The 21,303-nt window shown below is 32.3% G+C and overlaps 3 protein-coding genes across 6 annotated transcripts; 1 reads left to right on the top strand and 2 right to left on the bottom strand.

Annotated features, from left to right (window-relative positions):
- Positions 1-2,379: 2,379 nt before the first annotated feature.
- Positions 2,380-9,912, bottom strand: LOC107902775 (uncharacterized). Of its 2 annotated transcripts, XM_041093441.1 has the most exons (20): positions 8,693-9,905; positions 7,775-8,568; positions 7,153-7,681; positions 6,776-7,075; positions 6,610-6,700; positions 5,809-6,529; positions 5,644-5,723; positions 5,487-5,571; positions 5,305-5,396; positions 5,165-5,233; positions 5,036-5,072; positions 4,865-4,947; positions 4,168-4,767; positions 4,025-4,061; positions 3,871-3,928; positions 3,639-3,775; positions 3,331-3,396; positions 3,095-3,209; positions 2,818-2,856; positions 2,380-2,744 (listed from the first exon to the last, which is right to left on the bottom strand). In XM_041093441.1, exons 1-20 carry the CDS (start codon positions 9,657-9,659, stop codon positions 2,602-2,604), a joined length of 5,043 nt encoding a protein of 1,680 aa, XP_040949375.1. In that variant the 5' UTR covers positions 9,660-9,905; the 3' UTR covers positions 2,380-2,601. The 2 variants fall into 2 exon arrangements, with proteins under 2 accessions (XP_040949375.1, XP_040949376.1); XM_041093442.1 differs by lacking the exons at positions 2,380-2,744; positions 2,818-2,856; positions 3,095-3,209; positions 3,331-3,396 and having other exon boundaries at positions 4,021-4,061; positions 8,693-9,912.
- A 579-nt stretch (positions 9,913-10,491) lies between these two features.
- Positions 10,492-14,158, top strand: LOC107906653 (UDP-D-apiose/UDP-D-xylose synthase 2). The gene is made up of 9 exons (XM_016833714.2): positions 10,492-10,941; positions 11,221-11,313; positions 11,494-11,601; positions 12,695-12,809; positions 12,892-13,025; positions 13,137-13,238; positions 13,349-13,441; positions 13,523-13,658; positions 13,759-14,158. Exons 1-9 carry the CDS (start codon positions 10,669-10,671, stop codon positions 13,869-13,871), a joined length of 1,167 nt encoding a protein of 388 aa, XP_016689203.1. The 5' UTR covers positions 10,492-10,668; the 3' UTR covers positions 13,872-14,158.
- A 3,853-nt stretch (positions 14,159-18,011) lies between these two features.
- On the bottom strand, positions 18,012-20,520 carry LOC107906652 (histone deacetylase HDT1). 3 transcript variants are annotated; one of them, XM_016833712.2, is made up of 10 exons: positions 20,346-20,520; positions 19,929-19,999; positions 19,602-19,813; positions 19,464-19,474; positions 19,291-19,374; positions 19,009-19,199; positions 18,854-18,904; positions 18,661-18,772; positions 18,461-18,536; positions 18,012-18,339 (listed from the first exon to the last, which is right to left on the bottom strand). In XM_016833712.2, exons 1-10 carry the CDS (start codon positions 20,356-20,358, stop codon positions 18,279-18,281), a joined length of 882 nt encoding a protein of 293 aa, XP_016689201.1. In that variant the 5' UTR covers positions 20,359-20,520; the 3' UTR covers positions 18,012-18,278. The 3 variants fall into 3 exon arrangements, with proteins under 3 accessions (XP_016689201.1, XP_016689202.1, XP_016689200.1); XM_016833713.2 differs by having other exon boundaries at positions 18,456-18,536; XM_016833711.2 differs by having other exon boundaries at positions 18,425-18,536.
- Positions 20,521-21,303: the final 783 nt, after the last annotated feature.

Here is a 21,303-nt window from a genome sequence, read left to right on the forward strand (position 1 = left end):
GTAAGCTCAACCCAGCATGGTGATTCCGTCTGTCCAGACGATTTGGTTGACCTTGTTCATTATAAGAGCTAACCTTAATTGAAAGATAAACATCATCATACCTAATTCATCTTAACACTTAGCGTTTATTCTTATTACCTTAACATTTTGTAGCATTATCATATAATATGTATGATAGGCATCCTATAAAACTTCCCTTCAACCTCAAAAGAGTATATTGCAATCACACACACAAAAAAAAAAAGAAGCAAACTTTGCACTTGTTTAATTATGCCATTCAACTTTGACTTATCCAGGGCCAAAAGTCAGCACAATTTTTTAGGGGCCAAATGAAATTTTATTTTTTTATAGTCTATATCTTTATAATTTTTAAATGATTAAATTAAATTTTTATAATTTTAAGGGGTCAAAATGTAATTTTATCTTTACTAATTTAAAATTTTAAAATTCTTAAAGAGCTTAGATAGCAATTTTTCATTTTAGGAGGGCCGGGCTCATCCATCAATCTTTTATCATCTTGAGTTAACATATTCATAGATACTTATAACAATTAACTATCGAATGCGAGATTTTTTTTTCTTTTACCAAAACATATCATTAACATGTTAACTTTAAAAAAAAATTGATATATTAATGAATAATCAACCAATTGAGCCTACCCACATTAACTTTTTTCTTTTTTTTTTAAATTTTAATTAAACTTATTAAATGGCCAAACTACTTAATTAAATCAGAAAACTTGTTTGGAAGTTAAAAAAGTCTAGATCAAAATATTAGACATAAAAAAATAAATTTGGATGAAAAATTAGACTTATTTAAAATATGAATTAAGCTTGAATTTAATATTTAAAGCTCAAGTCCCACCCAATCTGACTAACTTTTAGGTTTATAATTTTTCATTTATTTTACATAATAGGTAATTTATATCAAGAAAATTATATGTACTATATGTAAACATAAAATACATATTAAGCTGTTTATATTTAATTTAAAATATACATATGATAGTATAAAATTAATAAATATTATATACAAATAATTATATTTCAAAAATAAAAAAATGAACAAGTTTAAACAAACTTTTTGTTAGTCATTTATAAATATAAATAAATTTAGATAAAATTTGAGCATATTAGCACTAAACACTATTCATAAATCCGACCCAAACCTAATGTGACTTAACTTACGAGCATCATTTAACTTTTAATACAACTTTATTTGTGAATAACATTCATATTTCATCTTTGACTGTATGTGGTCATTTCATATTTAATATGGTATATATGTGCACTATTATTTAGATTTTTGGTTAAGTTAATATCATGAGTCAATCATGTACTAATTAAATTGATAATTTATTAAAAAATATGTTTTTATGAAAGTAAATTATACTATTAGGAAAGTGTCTTTTATTTTCTATTTTAATATAAAACTAACAGATTGAAAGATTTGAACTTAGACATTATAGTTTTTGAACTTTAAAATTTTCAAATTTTATATTAACTTTTACTATAAATATTTTTACATAATTTTTTCACCAATATATATTATTCACATATAATTGTATCTCTATTATATAAATTTAGATGTTTCCATAGAAAATTATGAATACTTAATTATCAATAAATAAAATTTGAGCATTTAATGTAAAATATATCATATTAGCAAAAAAATCTATTTGTCGGTAAGGTGTACATTAATCAAGATTTTCATCAATACTAGAATTATTCCCTTGCATACAATGATTCCAAGAATAAATGGATGGGGATGACTGCATCTTCACTTTCCTCTAGTCAGATCGACACTCAAACTATTCCTCGGTCACCTTCTCCGAATCATGTCCTCAAAATCAACTATGACGTCTCCTATTTCAACCATTACAAGTCTGTAGGAATTGTCCCCGTCGCCTAAGACTCTGAAAAAGTGGATGTCGATGGAATCAATGCACAAGTATGCTCTACGATTGCATTCCCTTGCTATTAGACTTGATTCATCCCCCATCCAACGATACGGATGTAAAACTCAAAGTTGCTTGTGAAGCTAATTCTGTAATTTCTAACATCTTGGCCTTTGTTTTTAAGGTTCATGATGTAGATTTAGCAATAGAGATGTCGACTGGGTCGCAAAGATACGGATTCTAAATATACTTATAATGTTTTAGTCTCACTTTTCATTTCCAATAAATGTAGTAAAAATTATTAATTATAAAATAAAATTGATATAATTTGGTAAATTAAAAGTAGAAAATATCCAAACTTTACATTAATTACAAAAATTAAACATGCATTATTTAATAAATTAAAAAAACAAATGCATAAAAGCAATCCATAACAATTAAATTAAAATTAGTTAAAACACTGAAAAATAATAGTTAAAACAGAAAAAACAAAAAACTGTTTTAAATACTCACCACGTGTCTATCAAGGATCAAAATACATGTCGACTGTCCAATAAATTGTTTTAAATACCTACTACGTGCCAATCAAGGAACTAAATACATGTCATCTTTTAATAAATGGTATAGATTTAATATACATTATAAATATTACTAATGCATACTTTATTTACAAAAAATCAAAAAAATATTTTATAAATAAGATATTACTTTTTATAACTTAACAATTTCGTTTTGGGTTTAGATTCCTTTTTTACTTTCTCTATCTTACTTGGTGCACAGTGAAATCTGCTTGCAAGAGGTCTAGGGACACCTTGACTCCTTTCAAATCCTCTATTACAAATAATACCTGAATTTTTTTAAGAAAATAAATTATTAAATAAACTTAATTCAACTTATAAAGGAAAAAAAATTAATCGTACCTGTCCAAAAACATTTCTGAATATTGTACATTGATTCACCTGTTTTAGAAAAAAAAATTTAAAAACAACAATAATAATATTTTATGAAAAAAATAATTTTATTCACTTGCTTGAAAAAAACAAGAAAACAAGTTTTATAAGCAGAAATTATAAATTTTTACAAACAAATTAAGTTAATTTTTTATATAAATATTATTTATCTCAAATTTTTATAAACAAAAATTATTATTTTCACGAATAAATTATTTTAATTTTTTATTATATAATTATTATTTACCTCTCAATATTGCTGATATTGATGTTCCAAAATACGCTGTCCTAGTTCGGAGATTATATATCAACTCCCTTGAAACTTTAATTGGCCGATAACTAGTTTCATGATCAGCAAACACCTACAAAAACAAATAATATATAATAAAAATTATATAAATATATTTTAAATAAATATATTTTAAAATTTAATTAAATATAAATATATTTATATTAAATACAAAAATAAAATATATTTTTTACCTCATTTACTTGAAAGTATGTTCCATTCAGTGGAAAGCTACCTTTGTTAGCTACTCGATATGGTATCTAAAAATTTAAACCATAATTATGTAAGATTTTAAACTTAATATTTATTATTATTTTCATATTTTGAGATTTAATCTGTAAAAAATACATATATTTTAAGAATTAATTGAAATAAATTTAAGTCGATATGGTATTTAAAAAATTAATAGAATAAATATCTACCATATCTATTTCTATTTCGAAATTAAATATAAAAAATATATATAATTTAAAAATTAATTAAAATATTTTTTTTATCTCACCAAAAGAGTGCCACGAACTATATTAGCATTAATTTCCCGAATATTGTTGCATGAGAAACATGTTTCTTCGTTACACAGATCAGGCCCCGTAGAATTACATCTTTTCTTTGGTGGTTCTGATGACTCTGCAATTTCACCTAAAACCAATACCAATACATATATATACACACAATAAACCAATTATATAAATAAAATATTTGTATTTATATCTTAACAAAACATTAAATAATACCTGATCTCCATATTGCAAGATGATATTGTAGATCATTATCAGATTCTGTTTGTTCTAACTGTAATAAATAATTAATATGTAAAATAATACAAATAAAACTTTATATTTATTTAAATTTATATCTTAAAAGAGATATCTGATTAAACTAACCTACCCCTTCAAGTAGAACATGATTTCGTGGAAGTTCATAACTGCACAAAAAAAAGAAAACTAAAAATAATAATCCTGCTGAAAAAAAATATTAATAATAAAACTATCAATAATATGAAATATAATTGCTTACACAAGATTACTTACACAAGATGCTCAGTTCTTAGCCGTCTATTCTGCTTCAATTTAGGAGCAGAAGTTGCATTCGGATTCAAAGTAACTAATGAATTTGAAACCTCACCATCTCTAAACATGAAATTGTTTTTCATTATAGAAATTCTGAATATTGGAATTCCATCGGAATCATATTCAATCTCAGGTTCTTGAGACTCTGGAACTTTATATTTTGAGGATAATTCGAGAGGTTCCTCAATTATAGGCTCGATATCAGCCTGTTGATTCTCCGGCTCTTCGATGATAGGCTCAATCTCAAGTTCTTGATACTCCAGTTCCAGAGACTCTGGAGCTTTATATTTTGAGGGAGATTTGAAATGTTCCTCAATGATAGCCTCGTAAATCTTAGTTTGGCTTTCACTATTCAAAAGGTATTGTGGTGGTTCATAAATCTTGATTTGACTTTCACTATTCAAAAATTGTGGTGGTTCAAAAGGTTCTTCAATAATAGACTCATGAATTTTGGTTTGACTTTTACTATCCAAAATGTGTATAGCCTCTTTTAATGCTCGAGGGCTTGAATTTGAAGCCGCACTTGATTTCATTTTATCAGACGGGAGGGCTTTCCTTGAACTGTATCAACAATTTAATATTGATATTAAAATTAAAAATATTAATATTATAATTACAAAGAATGCTTGAAAATTTTATTGTTCATATGATAGAAAACCTGGCATATTCACTTTGGAAGTGTTTGCAATTATCTCTCATCGGACAAGCATTGCAGTTTGGCTTACTCTTGGTACAAGTAACCTGGTATGTGGAAACATAAAATTAAAATGAATGAGAATTGAAAACGTGAACCAATGAAAAGAAAAATGAAAACATAAATGAAAAGTACCTTTCCAAAGGTTATCATATGAAAATGAAGTTTGTACCTATATCATACAATATGTCAAAACTCAAAGATTAATTAACAAGTTTAGTTAAATCAGAAAAAAAATGGTGTTATTTAATGTGGTGACTTTACAGTATTCTTTGAGGCAAGTTGCACAGTCGCGGCCATAGGTATATCTGAATGTTATCCATGATGGGGTACCTGCAAAAAAAAAAGAGAAGATTTCCATCAGTGTTCTTTTTTTTATTTGCTTCTTAGCATATGATGCTTACTGTTCAAGGAGATGCAACTGAAGTTGTTCAGGAAGTGGTTGGAGAGGAACCCATCCAAGACGAACAGCAATTCGAGCAACATTTACGTCAACCTTGTCAAAAAAGGATGAAACCTTTTAAGAATGCAGATAAATTTCATTGACAAAGAAGTTTCCATAATTTGGTTAGATTAAATATCTTACAGGGAAAGCAACTTGTTCTAGTGATAAAAGCCGAATGCACTCAACACTCTTCAACCCCAGCCCGTTCACTTCTAACAGGTATCGCCTGTAATTACAGAATAAACATATAAGTACATGCATATTTATGTCAGAAGATTCAACTAATATGTTGGCTTACTTAGCCAAATCTGGTGGGGTGTCTCGTAGCCATTCAAGGTCAAGGCAATTGTGTAAACTAACGACTCGGTTAAGTAAGTTCTACAAAAAAAAAAATATGATCAAATGAAAAGATTTGCAAAAGAACCATGCTAAATATGTTATTCTGCTATGTAGTTTTTCTTACTTGGATTGTTTCTGAAATTCTGTTCTGCTGGCCCCGTTCTTTGATGCAATCAGCTAAGTCCTTAACATCTGCAATCCTGACTGCCTCCCAGTTCACAGTATCCATTTGATCACCGCTTCTTTCACCAGTGGAATATTTTAACCTTATGCTTTCCCAATCAACCTCTTCTTCCTTCGAAGCACTTTCCTTCTTCTCTGAAGTAGATTTTCTCTTACCAAAACCCATACTCAAGTACTCACGTTCCTTTAATTTCGGTATTTTTGACAGAACACGTTTTTGCATTTTCGCGTATTGTCTTTGCACTATGGATCCACAACTACCATTGAGGTTTGCAATCGAATTTTCTGGCAAGTTGGTGTCACTGACGACCTGTAAACAACCTTTTTGTCCAGCATTCATGCTTGTTTCCTCTAACTCACCAACCAAGCCACCATTGAGGTCTGCTTCTGGAATTGTTGGCAAGTTGGTGTTACTGATCACCCGTAAACAACCTTCACAACCAGTATCGATACTTGTTTCTTGGAACTCACCAATCAAGCCATCTGTTGGTTCCTTGAATTCTTTGTTTCTTTCTGGTTCAGGTTCAATTACAAAATATTGGTTACCTTCTGCATCATATTCTGCTGTGTTACTCCCAACTGACTCTTGACTAAGACAAGGATCACTCTTGCTTGCCGCTTGTTTTGGAGGGAACTTTGCAGCTAGACACATAAAAGCATTGCTATCAAGAAAGCATTGAATTAGTTTTCTACCATTTTCAATCAATGGAAACACATAAAGCTACATAACTTGTTGTTTTACCTTGAACAGTGATCTGTTACATTCTGTGTTAAGAGAACTCCAATCGCCGAATCCAAAACTGAACCTTTCCATTTCCTGAAACCTCTGTCCCCTATTCACAAGGTACATATTCATTAGAATTTTTATAGCTAATGTAGAGATAAGCTGCTTATCAGCAGAGATTTACCTTGTATTTGCTGCATACGGGCGATAAATGAGGCCACTCGTCCAGCAAAAACTTCTCTTTCCTTTTGCCACCATTTCTCCTTTTCTTCACTTGCTTCGTTCTTTATCCTCTCGACGTCTATTCCCATCAGCAAGTTCCAAACCCTCACGGTCTCTGGATCTAAAACAACTAATGGTCTTATTTTCTTAAGAGGTTGAAATGGCCCTTGGTACGGAACCAATGTGTTATCACTGATATGAAAAGACTGCAGTTTCTGAATAATGAAATTAATATACTTTTTGCTCAAGAGTCCACTTTGACCTGCATCAAAAAAACAATATGCATTTTACTGTTTTCAATCTCAAAGATAAAGAAAAACACTGTTTCTCTGTTGTTACCTCTTGGTTTGACAATGGCTCCTGGTGTGCTTGCTTTACGCTTTCTCTTGCCAGTAATCAGGATATCAGTTTCCAATACTTTGATCTCCCTCATTGCTGATAGATCCATCTTTCCAGTGACACAAAGGTTATCAGTGCCAGTAATCGGAGTATCAGTTTCCAATACTTCAATCTCCCTCATTGCTGATATATCCATCTTATCAGTGACACAAAGGTTATCTGTGCCAGTAATCAGAGCATCAGTTTCCCATTCTTCGATCTGCCCCACTGCTTTATCAGTGACACAAAGATTATCAGTGCCAGTAATTGGGGCATAAGTTTCTAATACTTTGATCTCCCTCATTGCTGATAGATCCAGATCCATCTTATCAGTGACATAAAGGTCACCAGTGCCAGCAACCGGAGTATCACTTTCCAATCCTTCGATCTCCATCACTGCTGAGAGATCCTTATCAGTGACAGTGAGGTTACCAACAACAAGGTTATCAATATATAAAGCAGCATTACTTTTTCCCTCTACCTCAGTTACCTGTACAATATATCAATGAATAAAGAAACTTATAAGCTTCAGTGTGGTAACTTATATAATAAAACTGGAGTTTGAGTGAATTCTAATTCTTACCTTCCTTGGCCTCTTCCTTGGTGTCCTTTTTCTTCTCGGTAACCATTTAGCTGTAAATAGCTTCTTCTTGCTGCTCTTGACACTTTTTGTCACACTCATAACAGGTAAACTAAAGAAACTCAATATCCTTCTCCTTCTGGACCTTCTTTTCTTGTTTGTAACACTATGAGAAGCAGACTCCACAGGTTCCGATTGAAAACACAAAGTCCTAGTAAAGGCAGCTTTGGTTTCATTGATCTCTATGATCATTTTGCTTTTGTTCAATGTCCATCTCCTTTCGGACCTTCTTTTCTTTGGAAAACTATGAAATGCAAACTCCACAGGTTTAGCATCCAAACTTTCTAATGGAAAATCCAAAGCCCTTGCATAATCCACACGTTTAGCATCCGAACTTTCTGATTGAAAATCCAAAGCCCTGGCAACAGCTGCTTGGGTTTCATTGATCTCTATGATCATGTTGCTTTTAATGTCTGATAGATTCTTGTTCTCAATTATGGCTTCCTGCAAACCAGGACTTGCTTGCTTCCTTACATTCTCAGACTTCTTTCGCTTAGCCTGCTTCGCAGCTACAAGCTTTGGTTTCTTTTCCTTGACTAGCTTTGGAGTTGCAAGCCTTGGTTTCTTTTCCCTTACTTGCTTTGGAGTTGCAAGCTTCAGTGTGTTTGGTTTGCCATCGAATGCAACTTTTGGCCGGTGTATCTTCCTTTTCGGCTTCTGTCTACTTTGCTTCAGGTCCAAGCAATCATTGACCAGAATTTGATCAAAAGTTACAGTTTCCCGCATAAATCCTTTATCTAAACTCAAAATTAACTATATTAGTTCGTGAATACTAATAATAAAAAAGCAGTGATGCAACATAAATAATTAACTATATTAGTTCATGAATACTAACTTAAGTACAGAATCTGTAAGCAGCACCTTGTGACAATGCATAAGGCTGAGAAACTTTAGGCTCGAGCAAACATGGGAGTTCCATGAAATGATTATCACTCAATACCGAATCCCAATCTTTTTCCAAAATATTTGAACCATCAATGGCCCCAGCAGAAGCTAAACTAGTTGAGTCGAGTTCATCAGTTTGGTGATTAAAACCACCACTGTTTTCCAAAGTGTAAGTACTTTTATCCAAATCAATGGAGCCTCCATGACCCGAAAACGTACCTTCAATCCCATTGAAACCATCTTCTTTTTGCTTGCTTGTGACGGTGCAGACTGTGGACTCCAAGCATAAGTCTTCGATTCCATCAAAATTTCTGCCTGGACAAAAATTCTGTTCCTTGCCTTCACCAGCACTCAATAAATCCGCCGTGCCTAGAGAATCCAAGCTCATCTTCAAATCTAATTTGCCTACAAATCCCAAACTTATGCACTCTGTTCTGTTGGAACTTTGCTCCATTTCTTTTTGCTTGCTTGTGACGGTGCAGACTGTGGACTCCAAGCATAAGTCTTCGATTCCATCAAAATTTCTGCCTGGACAAAAATTCTGTTCCTTGCTTTCACCAGCACTCAACAAATCCCCCATGCCTAGAGAATCCAAGCTCATCTTCAAATCTATTTTGCCTACCGATCCCAAACTTATGCTCTCTGCTCTGTTGGAACTTTGCTCCTTTTCTTTGTCTGACAATGCCATGCAAGAATCAAACACAGCATCCTTTTCGGCCAAAGGAACCAAATTAAAAAAACTGTCGAATGTTTTGTTACAATCAATTTTCTTTTCACTTGAACAACTCTCAGAAACCTTTTCTTCAAGCTTCATTCTGGACCGCCTTGCATAAACTTCCTTTATCTCTGGTATTCCTGGAGTAGGCTTTTCTGGGGTTCGAGGAACCGAACCACATTGTTCTTTTCTTTTATGTTTTCTCTCGTAAACTCTATACCCGGACATGATTCAAGCAATGGGAACAACCTAAAACGACAAGAATTCTTACTAAGAGAAAGCAATGAAACAGTCTAAAACGACACGAATTCTACTGAGAAAAACGACAAAACCCTGAGAGGAAAACGAACAAAATGGAGGAATAAAGGGAAAAGAGTGAGAGTTAGGTGGTAATTGAGTTCAATACAGAGTCTGATTAGAGTTTGATTATGTTTCAAAGTCTGCAAGATATCTTCAGCAGTTTTTTAAACAATGAATGAAGATAGTATATTCGTTCCCGATTCTAGGCCTAGGGTTGGGTTTTGTGTTTCGCCTTTGGTTTGGGTTTTTTTGTTCTATTGGGTATTGAACTAACAAAATCAATTTTTTTTTAATTTTAGCTCAATTGATATTAATATTATTGTTAGTATATATAAATTTAGATTTAATTATGTTAAGTACATTATATTCCTATTTAAAAGATAAAGTGAGTCATAACTAATGAATAAATTAATTTAATGAAGATTTTAAATTTAAAAATACAAAAATTAGAATTAAGTTATTGGAATCCATAATTTAATTATAAAAATTATCAAAAATCATTTTTTTAAGTAATAAATATTATTTTAAAAATATTTATGTATTTTTATATTTTATTAAATTAAAAAATAGATAATAAGATTTAAGCCGGACGTGCATTTTTTATTTAGTAATTCATCCATAAAAATAAAGAATCCCGTGCTTCAAGAACAAAAGTAAAAATAAAAACTCCCGTGTTTACAAACATAAGGCTGCACTCCTACGAGCCTTCCACGTGCTCAAATCATTTTATTCAAGTACGGCCAGTAGCAGCACTCGGGAGTACACTTTAATCCTGCCCTTATTAAATGTTGCACTGTAAAGGTATCGTCGCTTCTATTTTCCACATATATACAGACAAAGACATTCTCTCCCATTTCTCACCATCTCCAATTAGCTTCTCTCTCTTCCTTTGTCACGTTCGGCATTCAAAAATAACGAAACACCGGCGTTGTTTCAAATGGCGACTAGAATGGATCTGGATGGAAGGCCTATAAAGCCGATGACGATATGCATGATTGGAGCCGGCGGCTTCATTGGTTCTCACCTTTGTGAGAAACTGATGGCGGAGACGCCGCACAAGGTGCTTGCCTTGGATGTTTACAGTGACACTGACAAGATCAAGCACCTTCTTGAGCCTGACTCTCTTCCTTGGGCTGGCCGTATTGTGTTCCACCGACTTAACATCAAGCACGATTCTAGGCTCGAAGGCCTTATCAAGATGGCAGATCTCGTAATTTCTTGCTCTCTCTTTTCCTATCATTGCAGTTCCTTTCGTTTTTTTTCTTCTGAACCAGGAGATGGCGTATCGTTGATATTTCTCTTTGTTACACGTTAAAATACTTTATTGTTATTGTTCTTTTTTGTTTTGAATATGTTAGATCTGGCTGAATGCGTTTTTTTCTTTAGCTAATTCACTCTTATTGCTGTTTAAAGGATAATTATCTGATTTTTTTTCGAATAGTTCTTGCTGGATTTAGATTTGGTTTTTACTGTTTTTGTGGCAATGTAGACGATAAATCTTGCGGCGATCTGTACTCCAGCAGACTATAATACTCGTCCACTTGACACGATTTACAGCAATTTTATTGATGCACTTCCGGTGGTAAGCATCTCTGTTATAGCAGTTTCATTTTTGTGTCATTTGTTTAGTTTCTATAATTAGTTTGTTTGATATTGATGTGAGTGAGGACAGATCTGATTTTTAGTTTGTTACTGCCCATATTTCTGATAGAAGTTGAAATTGAAGTTGCGGTTGTTTTGACGTTGATTTGTGGTTTGGTAGGTAAAGTACTGCTCAGAGAACAACAAGCGTCTTATTCACTTCTCTACTTGCGAAGTGTATGGCAAAACAATTGGAAGCTTTCTTCCTAAAGATTCTCCTCTCCGGAAGGTAACCTTTCACTTTCCATTTTTTAATTACTTAACTGAGAATCATTTGAGATAGAGAATTTATATCTATGAACTATGCTTCCCTTTTAATAGGGTGACATGTACTGGTACTCAATTTTCACAGATTATGTCAGTGTCTAAATCCACTATATATTGACCGAAATATAAGAATGGGTTCCTCAATTTGACCATCATTCTTTGATATGGATATTATTATCTATGAAGAAAGAATTTTTAAAGCTGGTATTGGATAGAAAAGGCAAGATATGTGGATTTAAATGGCTAAATCTAGATCATTTGATGTTGGTTAGTTGATTTATGTATGCTTCTTACTTACCAAATGTCTTTGAATTTTTTCAGTTTTCTGGGTTTTTTTCTTCCTATAGTCAGCTAACATTGGTCAACCGCCTTCAGAAACATGGAAGGGTTGGAGAGTGGAGTGGTTATGTTCTTGTTGGTTCATGTAATGACAATTTACTGTGTTATTAGAATGGATTATTAAGTCTTAGTCAGTCTAGCATGGTTGTATCCTTGATTGGGTTATATCTTTAAAAATTAGCCATTTTTATCAACTGGATTTTACTTGTTCAAAAGTTTTTGTTATTCAATGCCTTGCTGTTAAACCTGCTAATTGATAAACCTGAGGTTAAATTGGCCTCAGGCCTTGCAAGATACGGTTTTTGTGCTGATCATTGATATGCTCTTTTCTGGTTTATAAGTTTTGTTGAAGTTCATTTGTTGCTCTTGTTTGTTTGTCATTTTTAGGATACAATACCGACTGTAAGATCTTTTTTTTTGGTTTATTTGTACTTATGGCCCTTGGAAAAATATTTTTTTCCATTCAAAATAGGCCCCTTTTTGTGATTTTGCCTCTTTAAGTTAGCTGTTTCTTTTCTCTTCGGTGCCTGGTTTAAACATCACTAAATCCATGGTGGTATTGAAAGTTATCTAATACACTATTCTTTTCACCTTAAAACTTCCAACTTTCCCTTTATGCTAATTTTCCATTCCCTCTTATTTCTAGGTGACCTTAATGTGTTGTTTGTTTCATTACATAGTTAAGTTGGCTTATACTTTTCTGATTAATGTGACAGGATCCTGCCTACTATGTCCTTAAGGAAGATACCTCCCCCTGCATTTTTGGTTCAATCGAAAAGCAAAGGTGGTCATATGCATGTGCTAAGCAATTGATTGAGAGGCTTATTTATGGTTAGCATCTTGTCTAATGATTTGGCTCCTATTGAGATTCTTCAAACATAATTTTATGGACTTATTTTCTTATCCATTGCAGCTGAGGGGGCAGAGAATGGCCTTGATTTCACCATTGTGAGACCTTTTAACTGGATTGGACCTAGGATGGATTTCATCCCTGGTATTGATGGTCCAAGTGAGAGTGTTCCAAGAGTTCTGGCATGCTTTAGTAATGTTAGTTGAGAATTATTTTCACAGCTCTGGAGAATGACCTAGAACGGCATCTAATTTCTCTATTCAAATAAGATGGTCTTAGTTTTAATGACTCTTCATTTTCCTGGTCAGAATCTCTTACGCCGTGAGCCACTAAAGCTTGTGGATGGTGGTGAATCTCAGAGAACTTTTGTTTACATTAAGGATGCTATTGAAGCTGTTCTCTTGATGATTGTGTGTACTGACACTCTTCTCCACCTCTTCCTCACCTCACCTCACCCTCTCCCCCATCTCCACATCTGGCCAGCTGCATAAACTAACTAAATTAGTTGTCTTCTGTACAGGAAAATCCCGACAGGGCCAATGGTCATATTTTCAATGTCGGCAACCCAAATAATGAAGTCACAGTGAGGCAACTTGCTGAAATGATGACTAAGGTGAAGCTCATGATTGATGATATTAGTTGCTATTACTGGTATCTATGTTATTTTATAACTGTATGCTGTCGGACTCTTCAGGTCTATGCAAAGGTAAGTGGAGAACCTTCACTGGAGTCACCAACAATTGATGTCAGTTCCAAGGAATTTTACGGGGAGGGATATGATGATAGTGACAAGAGAATTCCAGACATGACCATAATAAATAGACAACTTGGTAGGTCTTACTTCTTTGATTGTTCTCAAGATCTTTTGTTTATGGTGCATATGAGAACTTGAATAACCATGTCTCGTTATGGTTTTTGTCACTGCATTAGGTTGGAACCCCAAGACAACGCTTTGGGACTTGCTTGAATCGACCCTTACCTACCAACACAGGACTTATGCTGAGGCTATCAAGAAATCCATGGTAAAACCTATTGCATCCTAAATAGGTAAAGATGTTCAGACCATGCCTAAGGAAGGATGCATGTAAAATTTACTTGTTCGAAAAATGTTCCAATTCTTTTTTTTCCTTTTAAGGAGTCCTATATATATCTGAATTGTTGATTTTACTTGTATGCTACATTTTGGGTCATCCCTTGTGTCAATAGTTAATAGCTCACATTAGCTCAGGCAGTTATGTTCCCTTTGTGGTCCTATGTGTACATTATTAAATTTCTTACTGATCTGAACCGATATTGTGTTCGTATTATATATGTTTTGAGTTTTGAGCTACAGCATGGAGTATATAAATTATACTAGGAAAGGAAAGGGAAGCTGTGATTTGTTTCTTACGGTCTCTCTTGGCCTGAGCTGTGTTGTACTTATAAAATTTGTTTGAACCACTCAAGCTCATATTGCATAAATTTATTATTTTATTATTTTTATGCAAGTTGAAGACTTTTTTTTTTTTTGGCCATCCAAGTTAAGGTTCAGAAGAGCTGTTTTTTGTTTTGATTTTGATTTTTATATATTTTTTAATTAATATTTTTCATTCGATGAATTGCCACGACATGAAAATTCGATAGGAAACCATGCAACACTTTAGTATATTTATTGTTGTAGAATTTGGGTTACGTAAGTATTTTTTGGTAAACTACCTCACAGGTCATCTAATTATTGTCTAAATAATAGAGATTGATCTTTTTGTCCATTTCCATTAAATGTGACGGTAGGGTGACGTGGTGATAAGAAGCAGGCAGTGGAATAAAATTGCAAGTTTGTGTAAGTTGCAGATTTAACTTATAATTCTAGATGACCGCAACATGAAATACAAATAAGTTCAAATCTGATCTATAAATTAAAAAAAAAACAGCAATTGAAATAAACAATTAAGATAAAGAACAATTAACTAAATTAAAATATTACAACGATTAAACAAGAATAGAACATAATAAAGAAGAAAATAAATAACTTCACCAAAAGAAAACTTAAAGATTATCCTCAGATTGTTAAATGAATGGAAAGAAGTTTGAAATTTGTAATTTCAATAATGATTCGGTTTAATAATGATTCGGTTTTAAAAAATTTGTTGACGTAATTTTCACTAAAATAATTATAACTTGAGTTTTTGAATTCGAAATCGAGTGATTCAAAGTGTATTGTAAAGCTAAAAGATAAATATTCAATTGATAAGAATGGATATTGACCCCAAAATGTTTAGCCCTCTTCCAAAAATCACTACAAAACAATTAATTATAACACGGTTAGGCGTGTGGGTTTGATTGAGGACCTTGAAATGTAACGCTTAAATTTGTCATCTTTCACGTGAGTTTATCATCATTGATTGAGATTTTAAATCCAAAAATAAAATTAGTCTCTTTTAATTCATCCTTACTCTATAATGCTTCATGATAAAATTTTAAACAAATAAATTAAGCTAGCTTCAATTACTTAAATTTAAATCTCCTTATTAAACCTTGAATGAAACTAAATCAATCATGTCTATGAATTTAAAATTAGGCCTCAAGATTCATATTACATTATAATTAATAAAATTAATATAATAACAAATTTAATTTTCGTCTTTTTACTTACATATATCAATATGGTAATAATTGTAAAAAATTATTGGCAATGAAATAAGTGGCGTGTATAAAAAGATGAAATTAAGGAAATGAAAATGATGGAACATGAATGAGACAAGACACTGAAATTTAACGTGGGAACGAGAAACATGGAAAGACCAATCAAGAAACACACGCTAATGTTCTAAAGCATTGTTTTGAAATAATCCTATACTCTATTTATGTTATTTTAACTTATGATGATAACCTATGGCGGAAGCAATGATGTAGAGACAGTGGAGGAAATAAGGTAAATTTTGATAATCAATTTGAAATTACTTTTAAATTTTAAAAATTATTTTTTACAATTATGAGTAAATTAATATATAGAAAAGTTAAAGGTTAAATTTATTACTATATCAATTTTGTAATTATCTGGTCACTTTTTTATCAAATATGTAACAATACTTAATAGAAATGAAAAAAAAACAATATCATTTAGTTGGCTAATCACATTAAAAAAATTAATAGTCGATTAACAAAAAAAGAGAGAGGCAATAATTAGATGAAAAAAAAGACAATAATTAAATGACCTCTCTAATATAGTATATCCTAATTTTTCTGAAAAGTTACTTGAATGGTAGTTTAATAGAAAAAATTTTGAAGAACAAACTTTTTACAAGGATTAGTATAACGGAGTAGATAAATTTAAATCAAACCATTAGAACTCACAAAGGGATGAAAACCAACCTGAAGGTTTAGACTAAAGCTTACACATCGTGCATGATGAAATTAAACACTTGCATATACACACAGATTCGAATTTTTATTACTAGTATCAAAGCTTTAATTGTCAGTTATTTAAATGGGTTCTTATTTTAGATTAATGGATAAGTCTTTAAGAATTTTTTTTTTTATAAAAATTATAATAACATTACTGCCCGTTTTATTATTTTTAATTTTTTAAATTTTCATCAATTGAATTGTTATTACAGATTTTTATCTTTGATCCTTAAATTTATTTGAAAGTTTAATTCTAGGACTATGTTAAATGTTTTTGGGTCGTTAGATGATTATAGTTCGGTTTATTAATTCGGACATAAATAGCAAATTAAAACACAATATGAATGTACTATTTATTGAGTGTTTCATTAAGTTGATATCACCCTCAACCAGATTATCAATTTAGTTAAAGAAATTGCGGAAATATCTTTTCCGTAACTACAATAAGTTATATTATTAACGGTATTTTAGTATTTTAATTAAAGAATCAATAAAGATATACGTATGGTGGGATTTGAACCCAAAAATTTTAGCCATTTTATTACTTTCATCAATTGTATATATATTAATAATGTATTTGATTGAATGGGTATCAAAAGTTAACTCAACACCAACTCAAGATTGATAACAATATAATGATAAACAATTAAATCTTTTTTTTTTAATTTTAGTACCATACATATTTCATGTGTAATTCTTATTAATTAGTTTTAAGCCATACGTTTCACTATTTATTGAATGTTACTTTTAAATACACATTTATGTTCTCTATTTGTGGTTTCACATCCATACGCATGTGATGGATTTCTAGTGTTAATTAATAATGTTGTTCATTACATATTGTATGTTGTTTTAAAACACAAATTTGTGTTCTAAATACATAGTTTCTACTATTTATATAAAACCTCTTAGTGTTGGCGCCAAAAGTTAATCCGATACTAAGTTAATTAAGAAATGAGTAATATATCATTTATTTTGAATTATAACTAATATTATAATAATAATAATTTTATTTTTTCAATAAAATAATTAAAAACCAAAGATACAAAGATGGAAGATGTTTATAAGATTTATGTACAAGTTTTCCACAACTTCACATTTAAATAAAATGTTTTATTTTAACTCTATATTGAGTACTAAATAATCTAGTAAATATTAGTACAACTTGTTCGGTAAGTTAAAAATCCTTCCCGTCCTGCGAGCCAAAAGAAAAAGCACTTTGATTTCTTTGTTGGTTTGAGAATGCAATTTTATATATTTTTCCACTTCATTTTTGTGCCAAGTCATAGAAGGATTTAACAAACAGAATTGTCTTAAAATTTTGTCAACGGGATCAATTTCTTCATATAGCTTTGATATACGAGTTTTTGTCATTTCAGTAAGCACACAAGATCGCCTTCTTTGGCTGAGTGGTTAAGGCATATGCTAGCTAACAACGTTGGTTATAGCCGCGGGAGATCGTATCTCTCGGGGGTCGTTTTCTTTTCATTTTTTGTAAAATGATTTGCATGGATATATCGGTTTGAACATTCACTTGCTTTTCAATCGTAGGGGCTGGTTTGGTTGATAGTCAGAGAAACCTTGAATAAGACCTTAAAATCAAGATTCAGTGAAAAGTTTGTATCACAGATGAGCTAATTATCGTACGTCGCCCTAGAGACAATTGAGTGTTATCTGCAAACATATTGTCGTCAACGTGTAACTTTTACCAATGGCTTATTTTGAATAATATCAAAGGTGGACAGGCGTTGCTATGGATATAGAATGAATTCCAAAACTCCAATTATATAAGCAGAGGCTTCCGAAAAACCATAAACCTTCCATTTAAGGATCACGCATGTAAAATGCAAATCAGACAAAATTTGAAGCAAACATTACACATCCTAAAATATAATCATAATAATTATCCAATATTATGATAGTTTCTAATCATAAGGACCTTCCCGAAGTCTTTTCTAATCCATAAATCACTCATTTTACTAGTAAGAATAATAAGAACCAAAACCACAAGCCAAACATCTCTCCCCCAAAATTAAACATGCACATTAGAGCATGTAAACCCGACCTCATTTGCCACCATGCTTGGCCTTCTTGTGAGACTCTAAACCGCCCTCAGACCCGAACGACCTGTCCACAAAACATGCCCAGATTTACTTACGCAACCAACTCAATTAAAACAGGAAGCAGCTTTTCAAAGTAAAAGATAAAGTACTTGTTACAAGAACCACAAGAGAATTGACCACCAGACTTTGGAGACTTTGCAGAATTTTTCCCAGATTGCTTTGCTGGATGCGGTGTTGCTGTGTGTCCACCCTTCTTACCATCTGCAAACGAACTATAATCAGATCACAGGCAAATGAACAAGCAAATCATTGGTTAAACAAAATATACGCAGACATCCTATGAAGTGGCAGAAATGATGACTTTCAAGTGAACAATAAGAATGACCTGTCTTCTGAGGTGTAACTGCAGATTTAGCCTTTTTTGCAGAAGCAGGGGTTGCAGCTTCAGCAGGTCTCTTCTTGCTTGACTCGACAGGTATCTTCTTGCTTGACTCGACCTAGAAGCCAAAAGAGACAAATTATAGCATAGAATTGGGTCAAATTCAACAGTTGCTACATACCAATGAATAAGAAGATACCTTCTTAGGTGTCTCCTCATCCTCGTCATCTGAACTTTCATCCATAGACATCTGTCAAAAAAAATAAACAATTCAAATTTCACTTACACTGAAAATAAGGCATACATTTCAAAAATGAATGAATTAAAATTATAAGCTTAGTTATGAAAAGAAACCTCGTCAGACTCATCATCGTCATCAGAATCATCTTCCTCATCAGAACCACTCTCATCCTCGGACTCATCATCATCATCTTCATCCTCAGATTTCCTGTTATTGCTAGGTTCTGCTATCTTGCCAGATTGTTTAACAGCATCAGGTTTCCCAGCATTAGCCTTGGCTGTTTTTGCATCTGGCTTAGCTTTTCCTAGAATGTATGAATACACCAAACATTTAAAATGCAAAATAATATAATCTTCAACAATAACTATAGATCTCGCTGCAAAAGAAGAGTTTACCATTTACTGCAGCAGCAGCAGCAGCAGCAGCGACAGGAAGCTCCTCATCTTCCTCCTCCTCGCTTTCTTCTTCACTAGACATACCTGTAAATAAGAATAACATGCATGAGAAATACTTCAAAAACCGGAAAAAAATAAAATGCATGTGGGATCAAATTTATACAAGGCCTTACCAAAATCATCAGTGGCAACAGAAAACAGGCATTAAGAGTCAAGGAAGCACAAGATTGAACAAGCACACTAAACACTCATTAAAAAATGCATAGTTATCACTAAAAATAGTAAATTAATAGGTATTGATAAAAGGATATCCTTCCTCTGGTATGAAAGTTTTATAACCGAGGAAATATACGCTCCCGTTTTTCCAGTTGTGGGAGAGCTCAAACTCTTCGTCAAATACTAAATCAAAAGATAATTGAGGGCAAATCTGGTGGGAAAGGGTTCCCAGAATAAGTTTCTTTCCATCAACATTCACATAGAGTGGAACGGATTCTGCTTTGTTCTTGGACTCTCCAAGTGAAGCCTAAGACACAAGCAGCATTACATTGCAGACCACGTTAGTGTATAAAAAAGGAACTAAAAAGAAAGTAATCATAAATTAAAAAAATGTCAACTTCAACTACTGAATAACTTCTAACCTGGGAAAGATGGATAACGTAGTTAGCACCAGGATCTGCTTTAATAGGCTGCCCAGACTTAACTTCAATACCTAATAGTAAGATAACAAGATGATTAAATTTATTGGTCCAAACTAAATAACTATAAATCAGCAAATTCATTCACTCTATCAAACAAAGTAAGCCAAAAAATGCATTACAAACATTAAAGTCCAAGGAAAAAAGATAATATCATCACAATAGAAGAAAAAAGATCACAACTTCCTTCAAAACTACCAACTTTGAACGACAAAAGAAGGTTAAACCAAAACAAAAACAAAATCGAAGGAAATAAGTAAAAATGTTCAAATAAAACAAGACATTGAGCAACACAAAAGAAGAAGAGAAATGAAAAGGAAAAGCCCAAAGCATAAAAAATGAAGCGAAAGAGGAGCGTACCCCAGAACTCCATGGATGATTACTACGAAAGAAAAAAGGAAGGGGCTAGGGTTTTGCGAGGAGGAGATAAGTAGGGTTTTAGAAGGAGAGATACGACAGAGTAAAGCTCTTTCCGAAGAGGCGGAGTTGAGTGGGGGCGTTGAAATGAATTTATAAGCAAATTGCCCCGCCCTCTATTCTATTTTTAGGGTTTCTTTTTCTCCCTTTTTAGCTTAGGGATTAACTTGGGCCCAATTCATATGGGCCTGAATTAATAGTCTGACCCAATCAAGACTTCAAATTTTCTCATTCTGCCTTTGGGCTAGATTTTTTACTTTTAGCCCCTCATTCAAAGTGTCGTCGGTTTTCTTCGTAGAAGTTATAAATTTTGTCACTGAAAGTTACGAGTCTTGTTCTTTTAAGTTTCTCCCTGTTTTTCAAGTCTTTCTCCCAAACATTGTGAATAAATAAAAGGTCTCTTTTTGTAACTGTCATGCTAGTTTCTACTCAATTTTAACTAGTTTTGGTGTCTTCTACTTAATTTCATCAATTTTGTCTTTATTTGTTGTTGTGTCATCATAAATGCATGGCAATTACTGTTACAAATGAATAATCAAATTTTTCAGGCATTATCATCGAAAAATCTGATTAAGATAAGATATTGCCATAGAAAGATGATGATAAAAAACCGTACATCACCAATACAAAAAGGTTTTTGGGGAGACTTCCGAAAATGTAAAGTTGATTAACTGAGATTTACCATTAAAGAAAGGTGGCAAAAAGGAAGGGTTACCATTAAAGAGCAGCGGTTTACTAGTGATGAAGAAAATGACATTAGTACAAGGGTTACCGAGCGTAATTGATGAAGACGATGTCTTTCACTCTTCTGCTTCTCTGTAGTTACTTCATTTATGGTTTCTTATGAAAACATATTTAATTAAAAAAATAAAGGGGTTTTAACAATGTATGTAAATGAAGC

The sequence above is a fragment of the Gossypium hirsutum genome, chromosome D05 (genome assembly GCF_007990345.1).
Source record: "Gossypium hirsutum isolate 1008001.06 chromosome D05, Gossypium_hirsutum_v2.1, whole genome shotgun sequence".
Classification (NCBI taxonomy): Eukaryota; Viridiplantae; Streptophyta; class Magnoliopsida; order Malvales; family Malvaceae; genus Gossypium; species Gossypium hirsutum.